This window comes from Notamacropus eugenii, chromosome 2, assembly GCF_028372415.1.
Source record: "Notamacropus eugenii isolate mMacEug1 chromosome 2, mMacEug1.pri_v2, whole genome shotgun sequence".
Classification (NCBI taxonomy): Eukaryota; Metazoa; Chordata; class Mammalia; order Diprotodontia; family Macropodidae; genus Notamacropus; species Notamacropus eugenii.
The window spans coordinates 82,975,904-82,989,450 of record NC_092873.1 but is presented as its reverse complement, the minus strand read 5'-3'; the positions used below and the strand labels follow the sequence as shown (position 1 = coordinate 82,989,450).

Here is a 13,547-nt window from a genome sequence, read left to right as displayed (position 1 = left end):
AAGCTAATTCCATCCTGGTAACAAGTAAGTTTGTACACATTATCAATAGAGGGAGGATCGCCATCCCCAAGCTTTCTCTCTATCAAGCCTCCCTATAAGCAAGTTCCCTTGGACAAAATGCATCTCTCTCACCCAGGTTAGCTGCTCTGCCTCTGCTCTGTTTGTTGCCTCTCTGGCAGCTCTCTCTTCCTGCTGTATCCTTCCTGCTCCACTCATTCAGCAAGCTCCTCCCACCATAAACTTCCTATAATTCAAGATGTGGGCTGGGCTAAAGCTCAAGGTCACACGGGCCTATTAAGAGGCAGGAAAGATTTTCAAATTACCTTAACATAATGCACACAAACACACACATATGTATATGTATATATATATGTATATATATATACATATACATATATATATACAGATATATTCTATCTACACTTTAAAGTTATGATCGTTACATGTTTATTTCTTTTTATTCTGTTCTTTTATTCTTTTCTATGATCTGTATTGCTCTCTCTGTATTTATTTCAAATTACTTTTATACCTCTTTAACCATCTCTTTACTATCTCCTCTCTAAGTTTGTCATTTATTTTGTTTGTGATTAATTCCCTCCTGAATTCAGCTTCCCTCTTATGCCTCTTTCTGTTTCTGTTCATATCCTTGTTGAGTTGAATTTATTTCTGTCTCAAATTGTGTGTGTGTTGTGCTAGCTTTTGACCAGTTTAGATGAAAGTGAAATTCAAGTGACACCTGCTCCTCTCACTCTTTCCATATATTTTTTTTAACTCACAGAACCTGATAATGGGTCTTAAATTCCTTCATCTTTTCTCCCATTTTTCCTTAATGTATCCACTCTCCCCCATTTTCTTTTTCTCATAGCATCTTTGGAACATAGTAAAATTATAGGAATCCTGTCTCAATTATCTGCCTCTAAGACCTCTTGTGACATTAGGATTCTAAGACCACTCCTTCCCATCAGAATATAAAGAGTTCATTCTTGAAAAATTCCTTGTGATTGTTCATTTGAAAGAAGATTTGAGAGTACTCTTCTCTAGTTCAACAGACAAGTGGGCAGTTGGAAAAGAGGTCTCTGTGAAGACTTTTCTTTAATTTTGATATAAAATATCAATATTATGGATTAAAATTAGGAACACATTAATTTTATACAAGAATTTGCCACTGATTACCTTGATCAGAGATAGGGGATGAATGACTTACATGAAACTGGTTACCTCAAGAAGCAATGTGTTTCTCATCTTTAAATGTGTTCAAGACACGTCATGGATATATTACAGTAAGGATTCTTTTTGTATATGAGTAAGTATACAGGGCCACTGTGATTCATTTATACACACATTTTTTAAAATGCTATTTGATACCTATTTTGACAATGAAACAGTTTTTAAAATTATGACATTGCTTTGATCTGATTCTGTTTCTATTGATTCTCACAGGTGCAAGCTACTGAAGATCATGTCAGGGAGCAATGAAAGTCTTCCAGAAGTGTTTATTTTATTAGGTTTCTCAAACCATGCATGGATGGAGCTTCCTCTGTTCCTCGTTCTTCTTTTCATCTATCCCTTGGCTCTGCTGGGCAACATCGCCATTATTCTTGTCTGTAGGGTGGACCACCACCTCCACAGCCCCATGTACTTTTTCCTCTCTAATCTCTCCTTTGTGGACATCTGTTATACCACAAGCATTGTTCCCCAGATTTTGTTCAACTTAGGGAGTTCAAAGAAGACAATCAGTTACATGGGATGTGCCATTCAACTTTACTTCTTCCATTTTATGGGGGCCTCAGAGTGTCTTCTCCTAGCAGTCATGTCTTTGGATCGCTATGTGGCTATCTGCAAACCACTTCGCTACACTCTCATCATGAATCATCAGATCTGTATCTTACTTGTGTCCATTGTATTGTTAAGTGCCCTGACATATGCTGTATCAGAGGTGACTTTGACATTGCAACTGCCAATGTGTGGACACAATGAATTGGACCACGTGGTGTGTGAGATTCCTGTACTGATCAAGGCTGCCTGTGGTGATACGAGTTCCAATGAACTTGGGCTTTCTGTGGTCTGTGTATTTTTCCTTGCTATTCCTTTGGCCTTAGTTATTACCTCCTATGCTTATATTGGGCAGGCAATTATGAAAATTCAGTCTGCAGAGGGGAGGAAGAAAGCCTTTGGAACCTGTTCTTCCCATCTCATTGTTGTCTCATTGTTCTATGGCCCTGGAATTTGTATGTACCTCCAGCCCCCTTCTTCTATTACCAGGGATCAGCCTAAATGCATGGCTCTTTTCTATGGTGTTGTGACCCCTACACTTAATCCCTTCATCTACACCCTGAGAAATAAGGATGTGAAAGGGGCTCTAGGTAATTTATTCAGGAGAATCTTCAGATCCAAAGGAGGATTAACATTCAGTGTCAAATAGCTATCAGTAAGGTCTAAATTATTCTCAAAATGGTGTAGTAAAGAGAACCCTGGATTTGAAGTTACGAGCCTTGGGTTCAACTCTCAACTCTACTACTTGTACATATTTCATATGGGTTAAGATTTTATTATTCGAGACTATTTTTCTCACATATGAAATCATGAAGAAGAACTAATTTATCTCTGAAGTTACTTTAATCTCTAGGTGCTATGACTATAAGATGTCTACTGCTACCACCATATCGTATGGACATCCAGATCTTGAACTTAGCCTTAAAATTCTCTGATTGTGGACAGTTAATGGTAGATGCCTAGTAATTTGGTTTTCTTCTTTCTCTCTTTTAAGTCAAATTAAGCAAATATTTGTATATTTTCCCCCATCAAATCAGGTCTTAATTTTGTTTACCAGTTCAATAATTTTCTTAATTTCCATTTTTAAAACCTCTCCGGTTTTCAGAATTTCTAATTTGGTGTTTATTTGGGGTTTTTAAATGTGTTCTTTTTCTAACTTTTATTAGTTGCCTGCCCAGTTCATTGATCTTATCTTTCTCTAATTTGTTCTTGTAAACATTTAGAGATATAAAAATTTTCTTGAGTGTGTCATGTAACTTTGGCTACATTGTCTCATTATTTTCATTCTCTTTGATGGAATTATTGATTTTTTCTCTGATTTGCTGTTTGAACCACTTTCTCTTTAGGATTAGATTATTTAGTTTTCAATTAATTTTTAGTCTCTCTGTGGTCCCTTTATACAAGTAATTTTTATTTCACCCTTTGAGAAAAAAAGGTATATTCCTTTCTATTCCCATTCAGCTTTCCCTAGAGGTCTACTATATGCAACTTTTCTAAAATTCTGTTCATGTCTTTAACTTCTTTCTTATTTATTTTATGGTTTGCTTTATCTGGTTTTGAGAGGGGGAGGTTGAGGTCCCCCATTAACATAGTTTTGCTATTTCTTCCTGTAACTCACTTTGCTTCTTCTCTAAGAATCTGGATCCTATATCCCTTGGTGCATATGTGTTTAATATTGATACTGCCTCACGGTCTATGGTGCCTTTTATCAAGACGTAGTTTCCTGCCTTATATCTTTTAATCATAGCTATTTTTGTTTTAGCTTTGTCTCAGATTAGGATTGCTACCCCTGCTTTTCTTTTAGCTTCAGTTGAAGCATAATGTATTGTATGCCAGTCTTTTACCTTTACAGTTTGTATATCTCTCTGCTTCAAATGTGTTAATTGCAAGTAGCATGTTGGAGGATTATGGAATTTAATCCACTCTGCTATTCCTTTCCATTTTGTGGGAGAGTTCATCCCATTCCCATTCATTGCTATGATTATTATCTGTGTTTTCCTCTGCATCCTTCCTGTCCCTTTTATTGTTTTCTCTCTCCTTTCACCCTTTCCTTCTTCACTGGGGTTTTGCTTCTGACCACTTCTTCTCTCAATCTCCCTTTCCTTCTATCAGTCACACTCCCTTTTCTTTCCCACTTTCCCTGAATTTCTGCCCTCCCTTCTATCCATCCCCTTCTTTTTCTTTCCCATATCTCCTCCTGCTTCACTAGAGGGTAAAATAGATTTTTATTCCTAAATGAATATGTATGTTATTCTCTCTTTGAGCTAAATCTGATGGGAATACGTTTCAAGCAATGCTTCCTTCCTTCCATCTACTATCATAGATCTTTTACACCATTCCATATGATGTAATTTACCCTATTATGCCTCCCCCTTTTATTTTCTCCCAGTACAGTTCTCTTTTTTCACCCCTTGGATCATTTTTTAAAATATCATCACATGAAATTCAACTTATACTCACACCCTTTGTCTATGTATTCCCCTTCTGCAGTAGTAAAGATACAGTTCCCAAGAGTTGCAATTATTATATTCCCATGTAAGGATGTAAACAGTTTAACTTTATTGATTAATGTGTTTGTTGTTTTTTTCTTTTTTTCCTGTAACCTATTTATTTCTTTTGAGTTTTGTATTTGATGATCAAGTTTTCTGTTCAACTCTGGTCTTTTCATCAAAGATGACAGAAAGTGCCCTATTTCATTGAATGTCCATCTTTTCCACTGAATGATTATGCTCAATTTGCCTGGATAGTTGGTTCTTGCTTGTAATCTAAGCTCCTTTGCCTTCCAAAGTATCTTATTTCAAGCTCTCTGATACTTTAATGTACACGCTGATAACTCCTGACTTTGGCTGCATGATATTTAATTGTTTTCATTTTTCTTGGTCACATGCAGTATTTTCTGCTTGACCTGAAAATTCTAGAATTTGGCTACAGTAGTCCTAGGAGTTTTCATTTTGGGACCTCTTTTAGGATGTGATTTCAGTATTTTATAATGAATATTTTACCCTCTGGTCCTAGGCTATCAGGGAAGGTTTCTTTGATAATTTCCTAAAAGATGCTGTCTAGACATTTATTTTTATTTTTTTAATCATGACTTTCAGGTTACCCAATAATTCTTAAATTGTCTCTCCTAGATCTATTTTTTAGGTTAGTGTTTTTCCCAATGATAGAATTATTTAATGTTTTTCATTCTTTTGATCTTTGATGTTTCATAGAGTCATTAGTTGCCATTTGCTCAATTCTAATTTTTAAGGAATTGTTTTCTTCAGTTAGCTTTTGGACCTTCTTTTCCATTTGACCAATTATACTTTTTAAGCAGTTGTTTTCTTTATTGGATTTTTCCCCCCATTTGACCAATGTTATTTTTTGAGGAATTGTTTTCTTCAGTCAACTTTTGTCCTTCCTTTTCAATACCTTTCATTTCTTACATACCTTTCTTTTCCCAGTTTTTCTTTTTCCTCTCTAATTTAGACTTTTAAAATCCTTTATGATCTCTTCCAAGAAGGCTTTCTGGATTTGAGACTAATTCATATTCAATTTTGTGATTTCACATATAGACATTCTAACAATGTTGTCTTCTTTTGAGTTGTATTTTGATCTTTCCTGTCACCATAGTAATTTCCTCTGGTCAAAGCTCATTTTTCCTTCTTGCTAATTTTTTTTTTTTTTTTGCATATTTCATGACTTTTGAAGTCGAGCCCTGCTCCTGGGACAGTCACTGGCTTAGTGCACTGGGGCCTTAAATGTCAACAGCTTGTTCACTCTTCAGGATTGACCCAACGTAGTTGCAACTGTTGTTGTCTAGTTTCCAGAGCTGGCAATTTTCCTTCTGTGCTAGTACTGAAGAACTTTCAGTTGTCCTGCTGTGCCACTAGTCTGCTATAGCGTCAGGCCTTCATTTGCTTTGTGCTTTGACTGATCTTTGCCTCTTACTAGCTTGCCCTGATTACATCTGCACTGGGCTGTATTCCCCTTTTACTGAAGTGAGACAGAATTTTCATGAAGTTCTTCTAAGTTATCTTAAGCTAGAAAGTTGTTCCACTCCATCTTTTTATATATTCCTTCATTCCAGAAACCCTTTAGAGAGTTGAGTTAATGTTATTTCTGAGGGAAACTGGGGAGAGCTCAAACAACTTCCTGGCTTCTCTCCCATCTTGCCTCTGCTTCCCAAACTAAGTCTTAAGCCCCAGTTTTAAAGATTTATTTTGGCATTAAGCATTGAATAGGGAATACATGTTATTTTAGAGGTTTCTATCTCATTACTTCATTGGGTTAAAATAACTACTTTTTTACATCATGATAAATTGTAATTTGTTTTCAAGAAAGAGAAATACTTTCAGAAGGAAATGCTTAACTAAAAATTCTGTGTTGAAGTAAAAAAAAGACCTACTGTTTGATTTTTAGAAGCTCTGATAATTTTTCTCAATAATTTTATTGCAATAATTTTTGATAGTATTGATTTTATATGTGAGTGTCAAAACTTTATTTTGGTGTAAATATTGGTAGCTGAAAAATGCAATGTATTTAATTTAGTTCCTTTGGTTTCTCCTTTGATCTGTGGAAACACCTCCACCCGCAACAGAGCTAATCTGTGCAAACTCAAATCCTTAAAAACTATAACAGCAAAACATAGGAAAGGAACAAGGAGGCAGATGAAGAGGATGTGGGGGTGGAACATCACTTGTTGTGGACCACCGAGTTTGCTGAACAATAGCTTCTTCCTCTACTTTTTCCTTTTCTTTCCTTCCTTCTCTTCAGAGAGGAGGTCTCAGTAGGCCAGGGTGTCCAGTTTTAGGAAGACTGTTTCAATCCCTTGGCTGAAGGAATTGTGGAAGCTAGCCACAGGTACATGGTCTGAGTGGTCACTTTCCCCATTATTGTCCACAAGGGCAGGAAAAGCTAGAGTGTTCTCATTTTTGGAGGCAATTTTGGGCTACATGTCTGCCTTTGCTTTTTCAACCCTCAGCATCTGGGCAAAGAAAAGAAAATAAGACTCTTCTTCCAGGCTCCCAACACAGAATGAAGGGTTGCAATGACCATCAGTGGGTGAAAAAGAAGCCAACATAGAGTCTTCATGGGACCTTAGCCTTCTGCTAAGAGGAGACTGTGAGAAGGAACCATGGTTCTCAGTGCTGCTGAGAACTAAAGTAGGATTGGGGAGCAAGCATTGAACATAGGAAACTGTTGGAGCTTTTCCAGAGTGATGTGAACTTTAGGATACTTTCCCTGCTTCTTGTTTTGTTCCATCTCGATGTGGAGCTCTCTCCATTTCTCCTCCCAGAACTTTTTCTGCCATAGCTGCTGCCTTTTTTGATGTCATCTGAAAACACTTTCAGAGTTTCCTTGGAAACGACAGGGGGCTCCAGAGCCAATTCATAGATGCTGAATTCACAGGTGAGAGGCAGATGGCAGAGGTAACGATGGTACTGTCAAACATCTTTCAACATTCATTAGCCTATAAACTCCACCACCATGGCTGCGATTCTCTAGGGGTTCTTCTCCAGGCTCCCATACTCCTACACAAGGTAGCACACATTTACAGGATACAGAAACGTACTGTCTATCCTCCACTTGATATAAGTAGTAACAAGGAGATCTATTCAAGGATCTGGTACCAAGCGTGGCCTTGGTCTCCTGCTGACTGATTTTGCTGCAAGTGGTCCCTTCTGTACCATTTTCATCTAGTATCTCTGAGGTGCAAACCTCTGCGACCACCCCAGGCTCCAGCTCAGCCACTGCCTCCTCCCCTTCCACCAAGTGGGGAAAGGGAAGAGGAGGAGGAGGAGAAGATTCTCTGGGGTAAGGGTCCACGATGTCTTCCTCAAAAGTAGACAGATACTCCAGAATACACTGGGGGTTGGGCTGGAGCAATGGCTCTTTTTTCAAAGGTGCTGTTATGAGGACTGACTCTTCTACTGCTGTTACACCATCCGTGATCTGGTCCTTCTGGTTTTGTCCAGTCTTGACAGAGCTGTCTCTCTAGCCTTGAGCTCCTGGAGGGCGGTCTCGAGAAGGCATACCTCAGTAGAGTGCATCTCCTCAGCCATCTGTTGTTCCAGGGTGGCCTTCTCTTCTAGAATCACTCTATGTAGCACTTGCTCCACGGAGGTCAACAGGAGTGTGTGGGGCAGTTGCTGTCCTTTGGTGCTCCAGCCACCAGAAACTGAGGAGGAGCTGGAGGGCCTACTGTGCTTGTCCATTTCGGGGGTGGTGGTGGTGCTGCTGGGTGAGCTGTGAGGAATCAACTGAGACCTTGAAGGCGGCAGCGAGGGTGGTTGCGAGCAAGGCTCATGGCTCATGCCAGCAGTGGGCAGCAGGGACGGTGGCAGAGGTTTTTGGCCTGCATGGCGGCATTATTCTTTCTTCTATCCTCAGCTGCTCAATTGGGGTGGGCGCGGAGCATGGAGGGCTCCCAGGTTTAGGGTGGCTCACGGTGGCCGCAGCTCAGGCTTGGCTGTGAAGACCAGCAGCAGCACTCACACGTCTGAGCCTGTCCTGGAGGAGCGGGTGGAGCAGAGACAAAGAAGGGGAAGGTGGATGGGGTAAGGTGGGGGGACCACGAGGCACTCCTGCCAGCAGAACACTCTCACTCTCCCGCCGCGGGGCAGGGGAGAGGGCAGCTGGGATAGGGGTTGGAGACTCTCCTCGCCTGAGGGCCTGGGCACAGACCCAGCAAGTCCAGGAATGGTGCGAAGTCGCCAAATGGATGGTATTGATTACAATTGTTTCCATCTCTGCTGTGACGAGTAAGACTTGTCTGTTTGAGGAAAAATCAAGCTGTGATTCTGACTTTTCTTTCTGAATTTCAGTTAGTCTGTTGTGTCCTTGGGCCAACTTTCAACGTGTGCCTCAAGAAAAACGTTGGCAGCCACAGCTCAATGGGAATGACATTTGAGAATGTGATTTTCTGTGATGAATCTCTTATTGTTAACAAAGTAAGATTATTGTCAATCCTTTTTATCAAGGATATGTGATCATTGATAACTGAATCTACCCCAAGCTATCATTATTGGAACTTACTATTTAAGATCTTATGGGACCATAACTGATATTATTATTAGTCTGATTCCAGGTATGATTGTCAAGGATGTTATTAAGCCAATGATCCATGATGCCAGCAACCCTATAGGATTCCATGAGCTGAAGGTTGAATTCTTATTGTTGTATTTTGTCCTTCATTTTCCAAAATTACAATATTATCAGGAAGGTGATGACATGACTTGCATGTGAATTGGGTTTAAGTGAGGGAGGGCTGTGGTGACTTACCAGTCTTACTTTCTCCTCCAGAGCTATCTGGGTTCAGGGGCCAGATATAGATCAGAATGATTAGAGTTGGTCCCTGGAGTTCTCTGTATTGGGTGAGGTAGGATTTTCCTGACTCAATTTCCCTAGTATGATATATCCTTTTTTTTAACCCATAAGAAATGGCAAAGTTCCTTTAATGACTCCTTTAGAAATAAAGGCCATATTTTCAAAAATAAGTCAACTTGTATTGAAAATCCTGTCTTTTCCTTTATCCTCCTTCCATTCTTAAGTCTACAGAGGACAGTAATGAACAAAATAAGTGGATCAAAGATATTCCTCTCTCTTTGACTGTAGATGGAGCTGGAGAGCAATAAACCCAGAATCAGCTCTCAGAAAAACAATGACTCTTCCAATCAGTTCAGCTTCTAACAAAATTGCTGTAGAAACCACCTATCAATCAGTGACATTTCTTCTTAAATGGGAAATATCTCACCTTACTGGCTTTAAAACTCGTTATGCTACACTATATGACTCTTGCCTAGGACTGACACGAAGTTAGGGAAATATTCCCTTAGTGTAGTTATGTCCCTGATTCTCTTTTTATGGACAAATTTCTATAATCAGGTTAGGTGATCAGTATAAACACAATATTAGATCTTTATCTGATATCCTAACCTGGGAGCACATTTCAATCACTGCAGTTAGATACATCTATAGTTAGGTAAGATTTGAGATACTGAGTCTAGAATTTTAGTCTTTCCAATATTCTGAACAACTAAGTAGATGAGTACATACATTTGTCATCTCTCTGTTCCTAGTTACATATTCCTATGTAAGATAAAGTCCTTTAATCCCACAATGGTATGAGGATAATTAAGCAACAACGTAAAAACTTGTGAAACTAAGATATGAGTGTTATTTAGTGAGGTTAATATCAGAACTGTTTTCTATTCTGTTTTAATGAAAAAGATGTCAAAAGAATTGCTTGTGGTCTATCTTATAAGAGCCTTAAGTAGACAGTCACTTAAAAAGATGACCTCTTTTACTAGAGGTTATTTTTTTGAACATGACTAGAAATTGAAAATGTTGTATTTTAAACAACCTATTTTATAAATAATAATTCAAAACACTATTTTGAGATTGATTACTTAATCTATTTACACATTCCACCCCAACTCTTGTTTTCCCTTGGCATTTTTATTGTAATTAATTTTAGTTGTAGCTTATATGGCAACTATTAAGAGAGCTCGTTCTTTTATTAAAGTTCATTTTATACAAAGTGTTCATTTTTTAATTCTTAGCACAGTCATATCCTCTTAATGGGAGAAGGAACAATGTCATGCATGAAACATGGATTCAGAGTTTTCCAGTTGTTCAGTTTTTATTTGAATTTCTTGGATATATCAACATGACAAATGACTAACCCAATAATGTCAATTCTCATCTTTAAAAGATTTTCTATTTTGATTTTCTATCAGTTTCACCTGGTTATTAGCAAAATAAATTTAAATTTGTGTTGATATCAATTTTATAATAGATTTTTAGCAGAGAAGAGGATCTCTACATGTGACCTGAACTGGAGAAGCCAATCAGCTGGAAACTGCTCTGAGACCACACCCAGACTAAAGTGCAGCATCAGGAGATGTTTCTAGAAACCAGATGGATATATAAGATGAAACTTCTGAATCTTAAGATATTAGGGACCCCTGAAATGGACAATTTAATTTAATTTTTCTATTTACTTTTTCCTTATGTGCCTTTTCTCTGTAAGATTGTTTACCAAAGAGGACTGCTCTGAATGGATCATGTCATTACATCAATCAGTCTCTCTTACTTTCCCCCTCACATTGTTTCCTATCATAAGACCCAGATTTGGAAATACTTGAAGTGTTTATCATGTCAGTTAAAGATTCTTTGAGAAGACTGTGTCTCTCAATGGAATCAAATGGGAAAAGTGAGAGAAATGATTATTTCTCTCTTGTATTAATAACCAATTACTAAATTAGGATTAAATTTTTCATTCCTATTTCCTCATTCAGAAATCAACCCATATAATTTATTCAATCAGTCTTTGAAAGACATTGCTGATAGATAAGATTGTCCAGTTCCTCTGAGTACATGCTTCCCAATCTTGTGTGAAACTCCACTCAACCAGAACACCTTATAAATCCAGTTTAGGCAAGATCTTGCCCTTAGGAATTAAGCTTCTGTCCCTGAAATATTTCCCTTAGTGACCCAGCTTATAAAGGGGAAAACCAGCCAGAGCAGTCTGAGTGTAGATTAATTCTTTCGTCCAGATTGCTGAAGGTGGCTGAGTCTCATGAGTGGGTCATGTTCTCAACAGATAAGCTGAAAACATTTTGTCCACATCCTCACCTTCGCATTGATTGTTAACCAATCAGAGTTGATTTCCACCTTTAGGTGCATTACTTTTTCCAAAGACTTTTTAGGCAATGAATGCTGTCCAGGGGCATCTTTGGTTTAGGAGAAAAAACCATTGATCTATAAATTACTTGCTATCCATAATTAATAAATTCATTATTAGTTACCCAGAAACTATGTCTCTTAGACTTTTCAGTAATCGTAAGACTCAGAGGGAAAAATGACATTTTATTATGGTGTGGAGGATAGAAAATGTGTAAATTTGTTTTGCTTAGCTATATGTGATTATAACAGGAGTTCTGTATTTCTTTTTCAGTTGAGGGAAAGAAGTGGATGGGAGGGAAAGTAGTAGACTTTGGATGATTTAAAGAAAAATAATATAGATAAGTCTACATTTTAAAATGATGTCCCAAGTAGTAAGGACATGTTGGAAATGCATGCATCTCATTTAGTTCTCTTTTTTTTAATTTCCTGTAATTGATGATTACACTTGTCCTAGTAACTACATAAAGATGCCACCAGCACTGATGCAATCTGATTCAAAGGGGATAATTGGACCAGAGAGGTATGTACTTTCTCCAGGGAGTTCTCTCTCTCTCTCTCTCTCTCTCTCTCTCTCTCTCTCTCTCTCTCTCTCTCTCTCTCTCTCACACACACACACACTTTCCCTCTCCCACCCCACCCCCCCACTTCCCACACCTAACTCCCTTATGAATTGTCTGGTACAGGTACATAAATCCTGTTTAAAAACAATCCTTATACCCTTAAGACTGGAGCAAAGGTGAAAAATTAGCACCCAATATCTCTCACCCTTAGCAAGTCATGCTTCTCCATCCTATTTCCTTACTTGTCCATAAGTGTCCTTTTGTAAATCAATTTTGGAATATATGGTTTTGATACCAATACTTCAGGTACTCACCTCTGGACTGTGGATTTTTCATTCTTTTAAAAACTTTCTTGACACCATTTAATTCCACCTTTATCCTTCACAATTGTATTTAAAAGAAGGCATTCATCCCAAGTGGGTGAGTACAAAGACATTTGTCTTTTTCCTTTTATCAAAGTACTAGAAAGAACTTTTTGGTATATATTATCTATTCCCTCACTTTTACGACATTATGATCAGTATGAGTCTATCAGTATGAGTCCATCATTATGAGTCAAGGAAATATGTCTATCTTCATTATGATTATTATGAGTTAAGGAAATATGTGAAGGTGTTTAAAAGAACACCATTATGTATTTTAAAGTCCTTTGGTATATGAACAGTGGTAAATAGGTAGAGATAAATGATGGTTAGATATTGAACTCCTTGAAAAAGGAGAGAAAATAACCTGAAGTAAAGTAGATTGCTATCATAAGATGTGAATTGGGAGATATGTTTCAAGAGGTTAAATTTCAAAGGAAGATAAGTTGTTGGATCATAGTGAAAAGAGAGGGTCAAGAGCTGACACAAGATTGCAAGAGATAATCCAATTTCTAATCCACAATTAGTGAGTCAAGGGGTATGAGAGAGTGGAATCAATACTGGCAAGGTTTTGGATAAAGAATCTGTTTTCTTAGGGAGGGTAGGTCTTGGGAAACTGCCAAGATGAAATTATGAATGATAGGAAGGGGTCTAGGATCCAGCAAAATGTACTGTATACATCACAGAGATTCCAGAGAGCACATTGTTTAGAACTGGAGGATCTAGATTGGGCCACAGAGGGGCAAGGTTTAAATGGAGATGAGAGACCAGGAAATGGGTGCTTACTATTGTTTTATTAAATGAAAATATTGTATCACAGGGACTCGAATAGTATTATAGAGGAATATAAAAGGATATAGTACCTTTTAACTTGGACTTCCTGCCCTTAAGATGACTCTGAATAGGAGAGAAGAGGGAATGTTTTCTTTCCTTCAGATGAGAGGCAATTGCTCCAGGTTCTGGAACTCTAATCAAGGAGCCTCGTATCCAGGCTCTAGCCCCTAAAGGTGAAAGGTCTGTTGTCTGAAGCATTAGCTCCTGGAAAATATGGGCCTGCTATTTGAGACTTGAAAATTATGACTCTTGGCTTCTTGCAGAGGTGGAAGATGGAGCATAGGATTTGATATGTCTCAAGCAGATCAGGACTGTATTCATACATTTGAGAAATGCTTGCACAGTTCAA

At 38.1% G+C, this 13,547-nt stretch overlaps 1 protein-coding gene and 1 pseudogene across 1 annotated transcript; one reads left to right on the top strand and one right to left on the bottom strand.

Annotated features, from left to right (window-relative positions):
* Positions 1 to 1,453: 1,453 nt before the first annotated feature.
* LOC140523603 (olfactory receptor 2B11-like) lies at positions 1,454 to 2,422 on the top strand. The gene has a single exon (XM_072638408.1). The coding sequence runs from the start codon at positions 1,460 to 1,462 to the stop codon at positions 2,420 to 2,422; it is 963 nt and encodes a 320-aa protein (XP_072494509.1). The 5' UTR covers positions 1,454 to 1,459.
* Positions 2,423 to 6,244: 3,822 nt separating this feature from the next.
* On the bottom strand, positions 6,245 to 8,069 carry LOC140522710 (E3 ubiquitin-protein ligase RNF10 pseudogene; annotated as a pseudogene).
* Between the last annotated feature and the right edge of the window lie 5,478 nt (positions 8,070 to 13,547).